This window comes from Telmatherina bonti (assembly GCF_933228915.1).
Source record: "Telmatherina bonti genome assembly, chromosome: 16".
Classification (NCBI taxonomy): domain Eukaryota; kingdom Metazoa; phylum Chordata; class Actinopteri; order Atheriniformes; family Telmatherinidae; genus Telmatherina; species Telmatherina bonti.
Genome location: NC_136614.1, coordinates 25,085,024 through 25,099,793, shown reverse-complemented (window position 1 = coordinate 25,099,793; position 14,770 = coordinate 25,085,024). Strand labels below are relative to the sequence as shown.

Here is a 14,770-nt window from a genome sequence, read left to right as displayed (position 1 = left end):
CAAAAGGATTTTCTAATGTCTGTAAGAACTTATTTTGACTGTACAGTAGTGTGACCACTTCACTTACCTTTTTAGCGTTGGTTAATACAAGGTTCTTTGCAGATGTCTTCTGCTTGAAGGACTGTAACAAAAAGAGTACATAAGCCTCAGTATATGGCACCAAACCGAAATTCAATGTTCTGTCCATTTCTTTATACATCCTAACCTTTGGGATCTCCTTTTTGGCTATGGTAAGCCATACTTTTCGTCGCCGTGCATTCAGCTGTTCAATAGTGAGATGCTTTTTCTTCACCATGGGCAGCGGAGCATCGTGGGAAAACTTTGCAAAGATCCTATTAACATAAGGACGATCCTCATCCAGGAATTCTCCTTCTCCCCGTTTCTTTTTCTTCTTCACTTTTTTCAATTTGGCTAAAAAGACAAATACGAGCCATAAAACAAAGAAAACAAAGTTATTTCGCAAATGTTTGTTTCAGTGAGGTTATCATAAGTGTTCCATTTTCTTACCTTTAAGTTTCTTCTCATCTTTAATTTTCTTTTTCTTTGGACCCAGAAGGTGACGCTGTTGCTCGTAGAAAGGGTCATGAGTAGATAGGAGGCCAGTGCTATAGTACTGATACTGATAAAGCTGCATGAAAAGATACACATAGCAAACACAAGAATAAAATCACAAGAACCCATGTCAATAGTACTAACTGCAAACGCAAGTGTATTTTGTACCTCTCGGTCAGAGTAGAACTTGCTCTGATGCTGCCTGGTGTACCTGTGCAGCCTCAGCATGTCGTGCATCTCCTCCCGAGACAAAGTGAAGCTGGCATCATCGGAGTCTGTGTCCGAATCTGTTGTGTCGTCACTCAGCAGGATATTCTGCAGAGGAAAGAGGAGGGATATGAAAATGTGTATAACAGGAGGTAAAACACAGCATGAAAATGGGGAAGTCGCCAGGCTGCAAGTGATGATCTTAATTTAATAAATTATTTCAAATACCTTGAGCCATTTCCTGTTCTTCTTCAGCTTGGAAAAATTATAGAGGCTGGTTTTATCTGCTTTTTGGTCTGTTTAGTTCAAAAGGAGAGAACATAAAATTACACATATGAGTAGGGACCATTTAACTGTGGAAAATTTGGTTGTAATGCTCAAGTAATGACTTATAAATAAGATTTTTAAAAAGCTATTTCAAAGCCCAACTTACCTTTACCTTGCAGAAGTACTCCATTAAGGGGCTTACTATCTGGTAACCCATCCTCTTGCTCACATGGCTCAGTCTTCACAGTCAGAGCTCCATGTTGAGTGGAAGAGTCCAGGAACAACTCTGTCCCCAATGAGTCATCACTGTCATCACTATCATCACTACAACAAGACAAATTTATATGTAGAAACCAGGGCTTTTCTGTGAGATGGAACATTTCAAATCAATAGACAAATGAAAAAGAAATTGTCTAAATCTAAGGATGAACAACCCCAATATAACAGTTTGTTTTTTAAATTCATTTAGCCACAGTTGGTACCCAACACAAATCCAAGATTTTGAACTAATTTAACCCCACCCTTACATGCTTCTTTTTCAGTACCTTGTAATGTCTCTGTTAAAGATAGCAGCAGTTTGGTGCAGAAAACTGTCCAACTTCAGCGATCTTTCTAAGCGCTGTAGGTAGAGAGGTTTGGCAAGGCCAGAGACCCCAGATGCACCAACCTCCAGTCTGCCACCCTGCCCTGATGCCATGCAGCCCACTCTCCTCTGCCCAGCAGGGCAGAAATGTTCACTGAAATTTAAATGGTGTGAAACAAATTGTAAGAAAAACATGGGAAGAAAACTTGGGTTCAGACTAACAGTTACAGGAAACTACTGGATGTGTCCAAACACGGTTAATTCTGCAAATTACTGTATACACTCACCTCCTCAGTAAGAGATGCCATTGTTCTTGATGCTGAGATTAATGATCAAACAAAGGTGAAAGAGCCTACAGGTTGAAAACACAGTCACTGAATAATATAATATAATATAATATAATATAGAAAATTCAGGACCGATACATTTTATGCATTTAATTCAGAAATAAAATAATTGCAAGAGTAAATAAATAAATATTTAGTACCCTTTGCTTCCTGCATTATAGACATATTGAACAATGCTATATATCCTCTTGCAAATCATTTCAGTTGATACAGATTAAAATGGAACGCTTTACACCTAAAAACTTCAGAAATTTACTGACAGATCTAGAGTGAATTATTACTAAATGACAATTCACCATTTATGTGTTATGTTTTCATAAAATCCTTTTGATGAACATGACTAAGAAGGCTTTTATAAGGTGAAATATGCTGTCATTTGCAGCTGGCCCTAAAGTTTGATTTCAGAACCACTAATGAGTCAACCATAGGAAGGTTTGCCTGTACGGGTGAAATGAGCAATTTGTTAGAAATCAACCTGGTGTGTTTCTGTGTCCATTAGCAAATAATCCATCACTTCTTTCACTACAATGCAAACTTTATCTAAAATGCAGTTGACTAACATAACCATGTTTCAAAATGCCTTTAAAACATTGAGGATTGGTATTCTGATGCTATTTTGCCAACTTTGATGCCTTTAATTTCTCAAATATAAGATACAGCAAAGAACCACAACAGCAGAAAGGAATTGCTTACAGGTTTTACTTTGAGTGTTTTCTTCATTTCCATGACAAAATTTTGTAACATGTTTTTCTGTGCCAACAAAAAACTCTGATATAACAATGAAAGTCGTTGCAAACATCAGTCTTGCCTTTTTTTTAATGCATTTGTGTGTAGTGTATAATACAGGGTGAAATCCTCACTTTGTACTGTTCCAAAGCAGCGTTAAACTCTTTCTAGAGTTAATTAAAAATTATCATCGATGGTACTTATTCTGATCAGGGCTGTACTATTATCTGTGAAGCCTTCAGCCAGCTGTTACTTAAGACTCATGGTTCTTACTTGATAATTAAAGCTATTGGTAGATACTCATATATATATATATATATATATATATATATATATATATATGTGTATATATATATATATATATATATACACATATATATATATATATATATATATATATATATATATACACATATATATATATATATATATATATATATACACATATATATATATATATATATATATATATATATATACACATATATATATATATATATATATATATATATATATATGTGTATATATATATATATATATATATATATATATATATATATATATACACATATATATATATATATATATATATATATACACATATATATATATATATATATATATATATATATATACACATATATATATATATATATATATATATATATATATATATATATATATATATATATACACATATATATATATATATATATATATATATATATATATATATATATATATAGTGTGTGTGTGTTCACATTACTTTATTATTGTTCCCTTCCTTCTTTGCTATTATTAAAAAAAAACAAAACAAAAAAACAAAACAAAACACAATAGATGGTTTCTGAAACAAGGCATAACTTACGGTGTTATTTGTTATAACACGGGCCTTCCTGGACTATTTTGTATCTGTTATTTTTAGCGACCTTGCTAATCGAAGCTAGTATTGGTGGGAATTTGCTAGCTAGTCTGTAGCATATAGGCTAACGACCGCTAGCCGCCTGTGTGATCACAGTGAGTAAAGGGGTCAAGGTACTGGTTCACTCATACACTGACAGCTGTCTGGTTTATGCTAACCAGTTTTAATGTTACGATTAACTTTGGTGGTTTATAAGTAATCTATTTCACGGAACAAAACTCTTCCTTAATAACGCATTTTATGTTTAATGTTAGCCAGCTAGCTTATGAAACACCAAGGCGCTTTGACACCCGTGTCTAACGACATAAATATAAGGTATTCAAATCGACTCTGTCTCTTTAAGGCCACCACCTCCCAGCCTAAACAATGTATTATATATCAGTTTAATAGCAATTCACTACTTTGCCTGCCGTCGCGATGCAGCGGCAGCAAGGCCCTTCGCCTACGCCTCTCATACCCGTGTAGCGGTTGAGAAGAGAGGCTCGGTAGCCTGGTGAATGTGTGATCCCCATCTTTTAATTCTTTCTCCCTCCTGGCCATCTTCCCCATTGCTCTTTCGCCATAACAACCACTGTGGAGTCTCTCACCTCAGCCCCGTGTCCCCCTTTAAGGCTCTCCCAGCGCTGCTGCCGACTCTCGGTTCTCTGACTCCAAAATGGCGGTTTGAGGCGCCGAGCGAGTCTGTGAGCTTTGAGTCGGCAACAACAGCAGAGAGGCGGCCACTTTCTGTTACTGAGAGAGCAGAGACACGACGCCATGGCGAGGTTACAGCAAGGAGCAGGCATTTTAATCGATCCTGGACAGCGGGACTGTATGTTGTCGGTGTCTCTGAGGGTACAACAGGGACAAAATGATCTACTGCTACACGTTGCTGCTAAACCAAGAATGTAATACTCGCATATATGGAACTAACGGCCGCCTTAGTACATAAAATACAAAGACATCGATTAATTTCCGATGTCGATTGATAGGGTCTGCACTGTGCGAAGATGACCGAGATACGTCTTACGTCATCATACGGGAACTCCGTTTTTGGTAAGGTCTGGCAGCTGCATAATCCTACATTCAACCTCGACTTTTCTATTTCTTGAGTATTCATGTAGAATACTTTAAAAATATCTTAGCAAAAACTAAAACTTAATTAAAGCAGTTAGGTACCAAAATAAAAATGGATGAAAGAAATCAGTTACTAGTCATTTGTTATATTCATAATTGCTGCTGACAAGATATGAAAAAAATCATAATAAATTGCAACTGGATTTGATGGAAAATCAGACAGCTTCCACACATGTAGCCTGTTTCTATATCTGACCAAACCATTAACTAAAAACTTTTTTCTCATCTTACTCCTGTCCATGCCATACTTTTGCTTGTGTCTACCTCCTGAGACACTTTGACATGCTTAGCCATACTTCAATGAAGCTCAGAAAAAAATACATTGTTAAATATTTATTACACTTTAAACAAAGCAATTTTCCCATTGAAACTGTCAAGTTCTAATGAGTCACAATTCAATTTTATATGATACAACACGAAAACATCCTTGTCTATGCTTTGTTATCAATGTGCCAACAACACATATTCTGAAGTATTTAACAGATAAAATAAGTGTAGTGTATTTCTATCCTTTCAACATTTCTTCAGTTTCCAACAAATCTGCAGTGTACAGTCCTGGCAATATCTGATAATAATACACCGTTGCACTTCACTGAACACATTATAAAATAAATTTGGACAGAAATTTATAAACACTTCCATATTAAGTGCAAAGATTTTCCCATCTGCTTCAAATACTGACACCAAAACAAGCTGGGGTGAGCTGAAGCTGAAGAGTTCAGAAGTAGGCACTACCAACAGGCAATCAGGTGAATGTCTATTTCAATTTAATTAATCAGTCCTTTGAACAATGCACCACTGCACACATACAGAAGGTAGGCTACTGTTTGTCTCATTTTCACATTGAAAATGAATTCACAGCCAGCTGGATTTCTCTTCTTCAAATTTCTGCGGATCAATGAATGGCTTGTCGATGCATTTGATCATTAGTTCACCGCAGTAAGCGCACTCCGATGCAACAATGTCATCAATGTCTGATATGATCTGCTCGCGGCTTGTACCCGCATTGCCCTTCCCAAGACTGGAAGTGTCTCCTTCTTCCTTTGGTGCCTGACGATGGCGGGATTTTGAGGATTGTGTTGCTGCAGCAAGCTTTTTCTGCAGCTCTTCCAGACGATTCTGCTTGTAGGCTGACAGGTAAGGTGTCACTTCCTACAAAGTAAAGAAAAAAGAAAAAAAATGTTTATATCTTTTAAACTTTATCTTTAGTAATACATTTTAAACAAATAATCATGCATCAAATAAAAGAAAAATATTCCATGTGCAGTAACAAATAATGACATAATGATATATTTGTATGACTGGAAAGGACCAGAAGCACCTTTTACCTGGAACAGGCAGTCGTAGTGGAACATATGCCCACACAGGAACAGATAGAAGGACCTATTAAGCAGTGGAAAGTCACAAGCAGCACATTTTTCTTGCGAGTCCACAACGCCATACTTGTTCCTCATTTCCTGGATGTCTTCTCTGATTCGTTTAGCACTCTCTGTGGCCTCCTCCATTTCCTGCTTCAGCTCTTCAATGTGCTGGTTATACTCCTGTAGGGAACTGCAGATGGCCTCCTAAGATACCATGATTAGAAAGTAAATCAGAGCATAAAGTATACTCATTTAAAGTAACATAGTACTTTGTGATTGGAACAGTATATGGCACTCTCTGCCCATTTCAGACATTGTAAACAGAGACAACTTCAAATACAGGTACAGATTAAGAAAAAGCAAAAAACAAAATGCCAGTTTTTGTTACAGACCTTGAAGTGGTCAATGGTGACAAAGTCTGGAAAGAAAGGCAAGATGTCTTCTATCTTGAGCAAGTTGCAGCTGGACAGACAGTTCATGGCTTTCTTCACATCCTTCTCCTCCTGCACCACATGCCTGGCAATCTTGAGCCAAAGCTTTTTCCTCATCTCCTCATCATCCTCAGGCAGGTCAGCGCACGACTTGGCAAGGTCTACATCGACCTATTGGATGATTAAAAAAAAAAAAAAAAGATTAGTTGCGCCTTTCAAATTTTATCAAGCAAATTTCATGATTTGTTAATATATTTATTTAAATGCACCCAGAAACATTCATCGCTTACTTGTAAAGCAAGATCCACAGCCTCCTCATAAAGCTCCATAATCCTGTAAACCAGCACACAGGCCTGGAGGTAGCCATGCTCTGCACACAGTCTCAGGGCATATTTTAAGTCATAGTGGATCTCCGAGGTGTGTGTACCTGCCTGCTCCAGATACCACAACAGAGAGTCTGGCTTGTACTTTGCATAAAGTGACAGCAGGTAATTATGGATGGCCTCTTCTGTCACATTCAGCTCATACACACAGAACTCCATGTAGCGGATGGTTTCACTGATCTGCTGGGTGCTGCCCATCTGGCTGTAGTTCATCAGAGCTGGAATGAGTTTCTTTGGGTCCAACCTCTTACCCATCTGAATCCACGCATCAACCACATTTTTGGGAATATGCTGCATGAGTACGGGGGAGAACTTATAAAAGAGCTTTTCATCACAGTGCTTGGCAAGCACCTCCAGAGCTGCACTGTAGTTATCATGCTGACAGTGGTGGGATATCACTCTCTCATAGTCCTGCATGACGACAGAGAAGTAAACCATGTCATCTACGTTGCCGTGGCTGGCGAGGAGGTCGTAGATGGTGCTGCGGTTGTTGAATAGACACTCCTTGTGCTTGGAGCTGCTAATGAACTGGCGGAACTCATCGCGGGTTTCCTGGACGAGGATGCTGGCGCCATCGCTCTCAAGTTGCCCGAGGCGGTTTAGGTAGAGCTCTGCTAGCCAGGTGACCAGCAGGGTGATCTGTGTTCTCTCACTCGGTTTCAGATTATTTAGCTTCTTAAGTAAGAATTCTTTCAAGGCCTCCTCTTGTTTGGCTTCGATAAACTTGAGTGCTATCTCTTCAAAATAGTTCTGTGTTAGCGCGTAGCACTTGGCGCTCTCCAGGTATCGCTTATTTTGGAAGCAGTGCTCAGCCTCCTGTGCCAGTACCATGTCCATGCACTCAGGCCGGTCACGGCAGTACTCTTTGGCCAGATCAAATTTCTTCATGCTCATGTACATCTGCCAGACGTCCCTGGCTTCTCGCTGAATGTGATATCGGAAAACAGCCCGCTCAGTGTAGATCCACACCAGCCCACCCACAGGATCTTTGATCATCCTCTTGAGGGTGCCAAATTTATCAGGGAACACATCCTCATATACCACCTGTCCATTCAGAGTGCAGATGGCCTTAATTCGGTCATGAAGCAGGAGCAGGAAGTGGAACTGTGTAAGCACAATGGAGATGGGTTTGTTGATGTTAAGGTCAATGTCTGGGGTGTACTCCCATACCTGTTTATTTGAGAAAATCAAAGAAGGGATGAAATACACACAGCAAAAATGTGAAAACAACTGGACTGAATGTGGATAGCTTAGAACAAAGTCTAACTAAGAGACAAACTTTAAAAGGTCTTGCAAACTACAATAGATGTATTTACCTGGACATCACTGAGAAGGGAATCTGGTCTGACGTAATCCAGTTGACCATAAAGAACTCCATTACCCATCATCCAGGCAAAAGCCTTGGGAGATGTCCGAAGCTTCGAGGTGTAGAAGGTAATCTCACTGTAACCCATGTTAGCTGGGAACTCCTGGAAACTGGGCAGAAGATCCTGATTTTGACTGAAGATTGAGCTAAAGCCTTGTTGCTCCGATCCCTCAGCTACCTTACCCACAAACTGGAAGAGGCGTTTGCGTGTGGTGGCTATAATAAAGTACTTGTTTTCCAGGCCTCGCTCTATCTCCAGGCAGCAGACTGGTGCAGGCTTGCCGTCTTCCTCCAGAGAGTGGACCTGTCTGAAGTACTGATCTGGGTTGGTGTTGAACAGGCTGCCCTCATTTGCAGAGATCTCAGCCTCAAAGATGATGCCTAAGCTCGTGCCGACCAGGATGGGACCTGTGCTGGTCTCATTGCCAAACAGCTTGTTCCAACCCACGCTCTCGATGAGGTGGCCTCTCCAGCGGGACAGACTGCGCACCTTCTGGGTGTTCCTGTTGAGGTACAGACACTCACTGGTGCTCAGGCTGATCAGCAGATGGGAGCCTGCAACAGAAAATTATGTAGGAGGATACAGATGTTGTTTTTTAATATGCCATAAACATGATACTTACACAACAATCTTATAAGTTATACATAAGCAGAACCAAATGTGCAAATATAATAATAATATTAATAAGAAGCAGCAGCTAGGAAAACCAGCATTAAAAAACTGGCTACAAGCTCTTTAATTGGACAATACTTCCAGAAGAGTAAATTGAATGAACTTTAGCAGTTCTGCTCACCAGTGGGATCCAAGAACAGCTTGTGCACTTTACTGTCATCTTTCCTTCCCAGTTCTGTCTGATTGGGCTGATCTGGTTTGGCCAAGTCAATCCTATATTTGACAATAGCTGAATTAATTTCTATATGCACATCAAGTCAAAAGCAACACCAACAATAATAAACAACTGCAGAGTATACTGTGATTATAACAATGAAGATCAGCTATGAATTTAAATTAAACAAAACAACAAAAACTCCAGTAACTATATGACTGTATATAGCGCATATATCAAAATTGCACTTGCATATATCAAAATTGCACTTGCATATATCAAAATTGCACTTGCCTCAGCAAAGTGTCTTTTCCCAGACTCATGCATAGTTGATTGTTGCAGACTGCCAGATGGTTGATCCTCTCTGGTGGGGTAAAATCGATCCTTTGTTTGTTGAATATTGGCTTCTCTTCCTCAAGTCGCACGTTCACAAAGCCTTCAGTAAGGAACGAAATGTTGTCAATAAAAGCAGTATTTAGTTAAAGGGACAAGTATTCTCTTTAAAAGCGCTCCTTCCTCCTATGTGGCTAAAAATGAGAAGTAGACCCACCCGAGTGCGTTATCCCGATGTTGGCAGTAGACAGGCGGCTGTGCTGTTGTGAACCTTGCCTGATGTTTTGAGAGTCTTCGTACTCATCAAGAATTGAAGCCATGATTCAATTTACATAAACACAAATCAAAACGAAACTAATTCACACAGCTCACATTAAACGACTAACGAGGAATCAAATCTAACGTGGCATAGCTGCTACCTAGCTAGCTAACTAGCTATAGCAAAATCCACCCGTAAAAACCTCACAAGATTCGTTTTCTTCGTGTAAGTCTAAACGGAGAGGCAATATTGACAATGTGTGATTTTTGCGATGCAGCCTTGACAAGAAAATACGTGACGCTTCAATCATTTGCGATAGAATAGCAACCTCTTCAGCTTCCGAGTGCAGAACACCATCGTAATCAGGTGATGCACAGAGTCATGTGATCTCTGTGAAAGGAGTGGCGCGTTCATCGGTAGGGGGCGCACTTTGTCCAGCTGTCCAGGCGGAGCTGTTAGGAAGAAAAGGCGCACAGAATCCTGGAAAACCCTTTCTAAGTATTGTCTCAGTATTTTTGACTGTACACAAGAGAGAAAGATAATATCTTCATCTTCTGTTTTTTTTTTAACTTAAAAATGCTCTGTTTAAAAGTTTATTCTGACAGTATAGTAATAAAAGCCTAAAGGACCGAACAACACTTATTTATAATGATAATCATTATTTTCCCTCTGGGGTTTGAGAATATTTCATGATTTGAGTTTAATTTACTCTCTATGTTATTATCCTGTTGATTTATTGCATTTATTTTGTATTTAATCTATTTATTCTTTAAGTGAATGTTTTTACTGCGTGTGTGAGCAACTGGCGATCTCATCTTATGTTTGCTTGAAAAACAGATAATAGTCCTTTTTGGTTTGTTTTTGTTGTTGCTGCTGTTGTTTTGTTTGTTGTAATTTTTTTTCAAAGAAATAAAACAAATCTACAACTTCATTAGTAATATTAAAAAATAATTTCAAACTATCCTTCGTATAGCTTGGTCCCTAAAAAAATAAATTAAGGCTGCATGTCCACCTTTCTCTCATTTATTGCTGTCAGCGGAAAATAATATTTACTTTAATTTATTTGGGGGGGGTTATGAGTGGGCGTGTCTATGCAAATTACAACCTGTTGTGTGGCCATACAATGAATCGAGAAGAAAGTTGCTTCCGAAATCGTCCCTCCCCACGCGTGTCTGCACCTACTGCAGGCAGACTGAGCTTACTCCTCCAGTCGTAAACAGACATCCAACCTGGCAGACAGACAGACACACAGCCGACTCTCAGCATCCACTCTTTAGAGTTGGTAGTCAGAGGTTTAATACTCTGCTCGACATGCCACCCAACATGGATTACTTCTACCACGAGTCCCGAGTCCCTTCAGCTTGCGGGCTTACCCGGGAGGACGAGCTGGATCCCGGTGTGATCAGCTGTATGCTGGTCGGAGACGGAGCAGTCGGGAAGACCAGCATGATTGTCAGCTACATATCTAATGGATATCCAGCAGAGTACAAACAGACGGGTTTTGATGTGTTCTCTGGTGAGTTATTTGGGATTAAGTTATCTCTAATCATATAGAAATGTAACCACGTTTAAGCATAATCCCATATACCACAATAAGTTATTTTAAGAGAGGAAAAAGTGACAGATTTGTTTAAGATTTGGACAGTTTAAATGGATTTTATATATGTAATGTGACAAGAGGAGAAAACAAACAAACTGAGTGATCTTTCTAATTTCCAACAGGCCAGGTCCAGGTGGAAGGCTCTCCTGTCAGAGTTCAGCTTGTGGACACTGCTGGACAGGTATGACTACATTTGATCTGTTTTCTATTACAGATACAAATCAGGGTGTTTGTGTGTGGTTTTTATTTTCTAAGTTTAACCTGAACTGCAGAAGTCTTGTCTGTTCTGTGGTAATTTACTTGTCCCACATAATTAATTACCTCAAATGCCCAGTGCTGTTTCTCATGATTGAAGGTGTGAACTTTGAAGTTCACATTCTAGCACATCCTTGCTTAATCCAGAATGTGACTCAGTAACAGAATTTCACTCTGAATGTTAATAGATTATCTTTTCCTTTTACTTTAGTGAGTCACTCTCTGTCACCCATTCATCCAACATGTCTGCATTGAGTATATTTGATACTAACCCTTAATTTGTCTTCTATGCAGGAAGAGTTTGATGAATTCAGAGCTCTTTCCTACGAACACACAGATGTCTTTCTCCTGTGCTTCAGCATGGTCAACCCCGCTTCATTCCACAACATCACCACGAAATGGATGCCAGAAATCCGGGCTCACAACCCATCCTCACCCATCATTCTGGTTGGGACCCAGTCGGACCTTCTGCTGGACGTGAACGTCCTCATCAACTTGGACCAGTCTAATGTTAAGCCAATCCCAAGCTCTCGGGCGAGGAGCATGGCGGACAAAATCAGGGCCACAGACTACATAGAGTGCTCGTCGCTAACCCAGAAGAACTTGAAGGAGGCGTTTGATGCGGCTATCTTTGCCGCAATAAAGAACAAAGCCCGTAAGAGCAAGAAAAGGAGGTTTTCCGACAGGCGCACAAAAGCTTTTTCCAGGTGCAGCTGGAAGAAGTTCTTCTGCTTCATCTGAACTCGTCCTGTGAACCCTACGGGCTGTGGACAAACTATTAATTTATATCAACATGTTACTTTCACATTCATCACATACAAGATCTGTTGCATCCTTCATTGTTTGAAAAAGGGGCTTAGTTTTCCTTGAGTGCCAAAAGGTCACCCACATCCACGTCCAGACCCCGTGAGACAGATATATATTCAAATGTTTGTTGAAATGCAACTTCCTATATATTTTTTAAAGTATGTATATCAACTAAAGTGTAATGCTTGAGAGAAAGGTGCAATCACATGAGACTTTTAAGGCAAGCTGCAGAGCGCTGCCACAGAGAGAAAAGCCACACCAGGATGTAAAAGCTGTGAATTTGCATGATCTGTTGCCAGCGGCTGCAGCCTGAAAGCAAAGGGAGAACAGAAAGTGTGAGGACTTTGTGTTTGAGCTGATGGGCGTTGTTTCTTGTTGTGTGGCTGCAGCAGCCCATTTATATGCAGCAGCTGTGTGTTCAGGTCGCAGTGAGAAATGCCGCATTGTTACCTGCTCGTCAGAGCTTCCCTGGCTGGTTTGGTTGGGTATTTTCTTGTCCTCGGGCAAGTCAGCTGATCACACTGACATTTTTGACACCACCGATAACACAGCATCAGGATTTTGTGGGGTTTTTTTGTTTTGTTTTTTTAAATCCGAAAGATATGTGTCTCTGGTGTCTGAATTGTTCAGTCAGGACAGAAACCGGTTTGAAACATCCTCTCGTCTGCAGTGAAAAGTTGCAGGAGAGCGGTAACCTTTGGCTTCTTGTCCCTGTCTCTCATCAATCTGCATCTGTAAAAGCAAGCACTGCAGGAGTGTCTGCAGATCCTCCCACCGACATCACAAGCCTGGTATTCTTTCTTTTCTCACTTCTCTTTGTTTATGTCCTCAATGTACCCTTGATCTCCTCAGAAACCCAACGAGTCCAGATAGAGGATGCTTACCAGCCTATATGTGGGTGTAACTGTAAGAAAATACTTCTCCAAAAGCTTTATAAAAAAAAAAGTAATATTTTGCACTCTTGCACATTAATATGTGGTGTATGTGAAAGTGTTTGTAAGTATGGGCTGAATTATGCTTCTTGTAGAAGCCAACTTCTCTTTTCTGTTTGTCAAAACAAACAATAAAGATAAAACTGGAAATCACAATTTTACCCTGCAGAACATCTTTTGATATGATTCAGCATTATTGCTGATGATCTCAACCAACATGTTCTTCTCCAACTTGTCTTTTTTTTTACACGGCGGAACGATGTGATGCAAATAAACTGAGAGTAATTTACAATTCTGTGTTATGTATATTTTTAGAATGGCTTTTCTGACAATCCAGTTCCCAACCACTTATCATGTCTGATAGCAGCAGCTAGTTTACACTGAAGGAAAAGTTTTTAAAGAGACGGCTCTGAAGGATCTTGCCCACCACCCCAGGTATGCTTCCTGAACTCATTTCCGTATTAGCACATGATAAGTAGTTTCAGGGGTCTTGCAGTGCATTAGTTTGGCCATTTCTAATGGAATCCACATGACTGTTGATGGGGTTGGGCAGTGCCATGCGGTGATAGCTGTTTCATGTGTCTATTGCAAAGGGCTACTGACAAGAGAAAGGGGGCATTCACCAGAGAGTGATTGAGTCAGATTCACTGATTAAGAATAAACATAAGCCAGTTGGTATATCCCAACAATGGGAGTACCGGTCAGTGTTCATGAAACCTTAAGGAACCAGTGGCTTTTGTCAGAGTGGTTATACTGAAACTAACTGAAAAAGGCCTTTTATGCCATTTATGTGCTTGAGCTGGAGAAAAATTAACACGGACAGGGGCACTGTTTGCGCAGCAATGTGAAGTGTTGCTGACAGGGAAAGACGGAGTAGAGAAGGGATATAAAACACTTAGAAACCTGACAGGTCTTGTCCGGAGCAGGGTGATTGAGTCACCACTGACCTAGAATATAAAACACATACATCACCCCAATACGTCAGCAATCTGTTTGCTATTAGTCAGTGTGCCGTCCATCATGTGGCAGTGTGTCAGGGTTCTGTTTGAACTTCTGTTCTCAGTGGGTTAATGTGGCACATCCTTCGTCTGACCTCACTGGAGGGTCACAGGAGAGATCTGGTGTTTTGTCATTTGACACTCTGTCACAACTGGACCCGCAGTGAACTTGTTTTTTGGGTTTTTTTTTCCTTTTGTTTATGTGTTTTTTTTAATATGAAGATACAAGGCTAAGATGGAACCTTATAATAATAAGAAATATAATAAGTGAATGCATGTTACCTGTGCATAACTATAGGTAGTTGCCTGGTTTGGATAAAAACAAAAGAAACATTGCCTGGGTGGAAAGGTGAAAAGTAGGCTGTATGGCTGTAGTAAAAAGAAGTTTATTTGTAAAAATCCAATTCTGGAAAAAGTTGGGATGCTATAGGACAATAAATGAACAATAAACAATTATCTGTAAAGAAAAGAGAATTGAATGACTTGCAAATCTCATAA

General features: G+C 39.7%; 3 protein-coding genes across 3 annotated transcripts in view; 1 reads left to right on the top strand and 2 right to left on the bottom strand.

Annotated features, from left to right (window-relative positions):
* Positions 1-4,253, bottom strand: part of ino80 (INO80 complex ATPase subunit) — a 36,236-nt gene extending 31,983 nt beyond the window's left edge. Inside the window, exons 1-9 of the mRNA XM_079255988.1 lie at positions 4,192-4,253; positions 1,897-1,961; positions 1,572-1,763; positions 1,193-1,350; positions 988-1,055; positions 721-867; positions 508-628; positions 206-411; positions 68-121 (exon numbers count right to left, since the gene is read on the bottom strand). Of these exons, the coding sequence (XP_079112114.1) occupies positions 68-121; positions 206-411; positions 508-628; positions 721-867; positions 988-1,055; positions 1,193-1,350; positions 1,572-1,723 (906 nt within the window). The 5' untranslated portion in view covers positions 1,724-1,763; positions 1,897-1,961; positions 4,192-4,253. The remainder of the gene's footprint in view (positions 1-67; positions 122-205; positions 412-507; positions 629-720; positions 868-987; positions 1,056-1,192; positions 1,351-1,571; positions 1,764-1,896; positions 1,962-4,191) is intronic.
* Positions 4,254-5,113: 860 nt separating this feature from the next.
* Positions 5,114-10,011, bottom strand: vps18 (VPS18 core subunit of CORVET and HOPS complexes). The gene is made up of 8 exons (XM_079255913.1): positions 9,639-10,011; positions 9,383-9,524; positions 9,056-9,147; positions 8,212-8,816; positions 6,803-8,065; positions 6,474-6,683; positions 6,049-6,285; positions 5,114-5,872 (listed from the first exon to the last, which is right to left on the bottom strand). Exons 1-8 carry the CDS (start codon positions 9,739-9,741, stop codon positions 5,576-5,578), a joined length of 2,949 nt encoding a protein of 982 aa, XP_079112039.1. The 5' UTR covers positions 9,742-10,011; the 3' UTR covers positions 5,114-5,575.
* Positions 10,012-10,973: 962 nt separating this feature from the next.
* On the top strand, positions 10,974-12,276 carry rhov (ras homolog family member V; the record flags this gene model as incomplete). The annotated part of the gene is made up of 3 exons (XM_079255807.1): positions 10,974-11,196; positions 11,403-11,461; positions 11,830-12,276. The coding sequence occupies exons 1-3, from the start codon at positions 10,992-10,994 to the stop codon at positions 12,274-12,276; spliced, it is 711 nt and encodes a 236-aa protein (XP_079111933.1). The 5' UTR covers positions 10,974-10,991.
* Between the last annotated feature and the right edge of the window lie 2,494 nt (positions 12,277-14,770).

Excerpts from the sequence above, each read along its gene's own strand:
- vps18 (XM_079255913.1), bottom strand. The coding sequence starts at position 9,741 with ATGGCTTCAATTCTTGATGAGTACGAAGACTCTCAAAACATCAGGCAA. Across the intron at positions 9,148-9,382 it reads GGAAAAGACACTTTGCTGAG|GATTGACTTGGCCAAACCAG; the intron begins GCAAGTGCAATT and ends TGTCAAATATAG. Across the intron at positions 6,286-6,473 it reads TCACCATTGACCACTTCAAG|GAGGCCATCTGCAGTTCCCT; the intron begins GTCTGTAACAAA and ends ATGGTATCTTAG.